Source organism: Psammomys obesus, unplaced genomic scaffold, assembly GCF_907164565.1.
Source record: "Psammomys obesus unplaced genomic scaffold, mPsaObe1.curated_primary_1811, whole genome shotgun sequence".
Classification (NCBI taxonomy): Eukaryota; Metazoa; Chordata; class Mammalia; order Rodentia; family Muridae; genus Psammomys; species Psammomys obesus.
Window position 1 is genome coordinate 1,530,733 of NW_026596440.1, and position 3,179 is coordinate 1,533,911.

Here is a 3,179-nt window from a genome sequence, read left to right on the forward strand (position 1 = left end):
TGTCGCGAGCGGCCAGCTCCGCCGCGCGCTTGCTCTTGCCCTTGCCGGGCCCCGGGCTGGCGTCGCCCGCGCCGCCGGGGTGCTGCTGCTGCTGCTGCTGCTGCTGCTGCTGCTTGTGGCCGCCGCTCTTGCCGCCGCCTTTGCCGCGAAGCGACGCGCTCTGCTGGCCGCCGCCTCCGCCGCGGTGGTTGTGGTGGTGCTTGGGGTCCTCCGTGTCCCGGTTGTGCAGGCGAATGAGCCCGATTTTACGGAGCAGCGTGGCCATCTTAGGCTCGGCTCTGGAGGGGTCTTCCGAGGCTCCTGATCCCGGAGCCGGAGAGCTGGGACGCTCGGGGGTCGGGGCGGCGGCGGGCGACCGCTCAGCGGGGCGCGACGAGGGCCACCTCAGGAGCGGGCAGCCGTGGCGCAGCGGAGAGAGCAGCACCGGCGCTCGGTGGCCACCGTGTCGCCGCTGTCATATGATGGGTCCGCTCGGGCGAGGGCTCCGGCAGCCCAGGGAGGGGAGGCGTGGAGAAGCGGCGTAGCTGCCGTCCCCGGCCGGTCCCTGGGCGCAGTCCCCGGACACCCGGTGTCCGTGGTCCTTTGTGCGCGGCCGCGGACCGGCTGACCCGGAGTCTGAGAGCCGCGCCGCGGAGCGCCCCTTCGCCCGCGGCGCCCCGGAGGCAGCGAGGTGGCCGCGGAGTCGCGCTGCGCGCCTGCCGGGCCGTGCGGCGCTGGCGGCTACCGCGGGGCCCGGGCCACTGCCGCTCTCGTCGCCGCCGCCGCTGCGGCTGCTGACATTGCAGAGGCGGCTGCTCCGTCTGAGCCGAGCGCAGCGCGGAGGGGGCGGCACTGCCGGCCGGGAGCGGGGGTGGGGGGTGGGGGGGCGCGGGGCGGAGCCGCGGGCTTGACTGCGCCGTGCCACCCCCGCCGCCGGGTTCCTGCGGCGACACGCGCACGGCCGCTGGGGGGAGACATCGGTGCGCGCCCGCACCCTTGACTGGGGCTGAGAGCTAGGGAGCCAGGGAAGGGTGGCCTGAGCGCGCAAAGAGGGTCTCGGAATCCCTGCATTTTTCGGTCCCCAATCCTGGATGCTATGGCTGGCGTCCGGGCCTTGTGTGCCATTTAACCTCCTTAGGACAACGTAGAGGGCAAGGGTGGGAATCAGCCTCTTTATTAATCCTTCCAATCAGACAGATGAGCCCAATGTTTCTACGCAACAGTTCTGGGCGGTTGGGAGCCGAGGGTGGCAGGAGGGACACTTTCTTAAGGACAGATCAAAGATTTAGGCCGGAGAGCGGGATGAGAGGGCAGGCCTGCCGCACACTTGAAGAACAGCCCCTTCAAAGTCACGACTTGAGTAAAAGCAAACCTCTAGCCAACCTACCCAGCTCTCCCCGACTGGCCTGCTACCCTTCTGCTCACAGGCAGCAGTCTCCACTTTCTACGGCCAGGCTGTGCGCGGTGGCTGCTTTCCAAAATGCTGCGGAGATGCCTCTTCTGGCGCCGACCGGTGCTGAGGGCGGGAAAGGACCTTCCGGAGCAGCCCCCCCCCCCCTCGCTCTGTGCGCGTCTAGGATGCTCCCCTCAGCGAATGACCTTCCCAGTTAGGGGCGGGGTCCGCCTTCCACCTGAAGATCCCCAGCCCGCACTGCCCTTTCCTCCTTCAGCCTGTGGAAACTCACATTTAAAATCCGGCGAAAATTCCAACTAAAAGCTATTTCAGATTAGTTCGAACTGGGAAGGTTCCGGTGTGCTGCGTGTGGCCCAATTGCGTAGGCGAAACCAATCCCTCAAGAACAGCGAATATCCCGCGGCCACACTAACTGGCGTCAGATTCTCCTGCCGCTGCTGCTGGCGTGTGGATGCGGAGGAGAGGGAGCCTCTCGGTTCTGCAGGACAGGCGTTCCTTCTGGATGCCAACCGTTTGCCTTTCTGCTCCAAACATTTTTTTTTTTTTTAAACCAAATTTTGAGTTTTCACTGTGGAAAATAACTGGTGAAGTCACTGTGAAGACACAGACCTGAAGGGTTTGGGGGTTCAGATTTGGCTATAGAGTGTTACGGTGGAGCTAGCCTCGCTGGTATAAAGAGACAGAAGGTGGATGCCCTCCCAGCGTTGCACGTGGGAGAGGGTGGTTCTCCAGGGGGCCTGGCAGTCTTTTGGCTCTCAGCAGGGCCCACACAGTATTTTGGACTAAGAACAAGCCAGACAGTGAAATCTGAGGGAAGCTAACACAAGGTCCGTTTGTCCTGGTCTCCTGATTGTTCTGTTTTATGACTTTAATCTACACCAGTCTCTTATTTTCATCATCATCACCACCACCACCACCACCACCACCACCACCACCACCACCACCACCATCATGGTCACTAAAGAAGAATAAGAGGGTAGATCTGCCCGGCGTTTTCTCATTGCTGTGACAAAATGCCCATCAAAGGCAGCTCAAGGAAGCTGTGCTGGGTAGTTTTATGTCACACACGCCAGAGTCATCAGAGGGGGGGAGCCTCAGCTGAGTAAACGTGTCTCAGTAAGCTGGGGCTGCAGGCAAGCCCCAGGGCATTTTTGTCGTGTGTGTGTGTGTGTGTGTGTGTGTGTGTGTGTGTGTGTGTGTGTGGCTGATGGGGGAGAGCCCTGCCCATCGTGGGTGGGGCCACTCCTGTCTTGGTGGCCCTAGGTTCTATAAGAAAGCAGGCTGAGCCAAGCCACAGGGAGCAAGCCAGTATGGAGCACCCCTCCACAGCCTCTGCATCAGCTCCTGCCTCCAGGTTTCTGCCTTGCATGAATTTCTGCCCTCACTGCTTTATTTATTTATTTTTTATGGTGGACTGTTGTATGGAAATGTGATTGAAATAAACAATCTCCTTCACAACTTGCTTTTGGCTATGGTGTTTTCATTGCAGCCATGGTAACCCAACCTGAGACAGAAGAAAAAGTTTGTTTCAGCAATAGTTTGAGGGCACAATCAGTCATGGTGGGGAGGAGCCCGAGGCAGGTGGTCACATGGCATGCACAGGCAGGAAGCAGGGATGGATGCTGGTATCCAGCTTGCTGTCTGCTGCTCTCCATCTTTATTCAGTCAGGAACCCAGGTCAATGCACCCACATTCAGGGGGAGTCTTCTCTGCTTAGGTAAACCATTCTGGAAATGCCCTTATTGACAGTTGGAGAAATGTGTTTCCATGGTGACTTTTAAATCAC

At 60.2% G+C, this 3,179-nt stretch overlaps 1 protein-coding gene across 1 annotated transcript in view; it reads right to left on the reverse strand.

Moving 5' to 3' along the window:
• Ube2ql1 (ubiquitin conjugating enzyme E2 Q family like 1) overlaps positions 1–276 on the reverse strand; it is a 35,824-nt gene extending 35,548 nt beyond the window's left edge. The window contains exon 1 of the mRNA XM_055597956.1: positions 7–276. Within this exon, the coding sequence (XP_055453931.1) occupies positions 7–265 (259 nt within the window). The 5' untranslated portion in view covers positions 266–276. The remainder of the gene's footprint in view (positions 1–6) is intronic.
• Between the last annotated feature and the right edge of the window lie 2,903 nt (positions 277–3,179).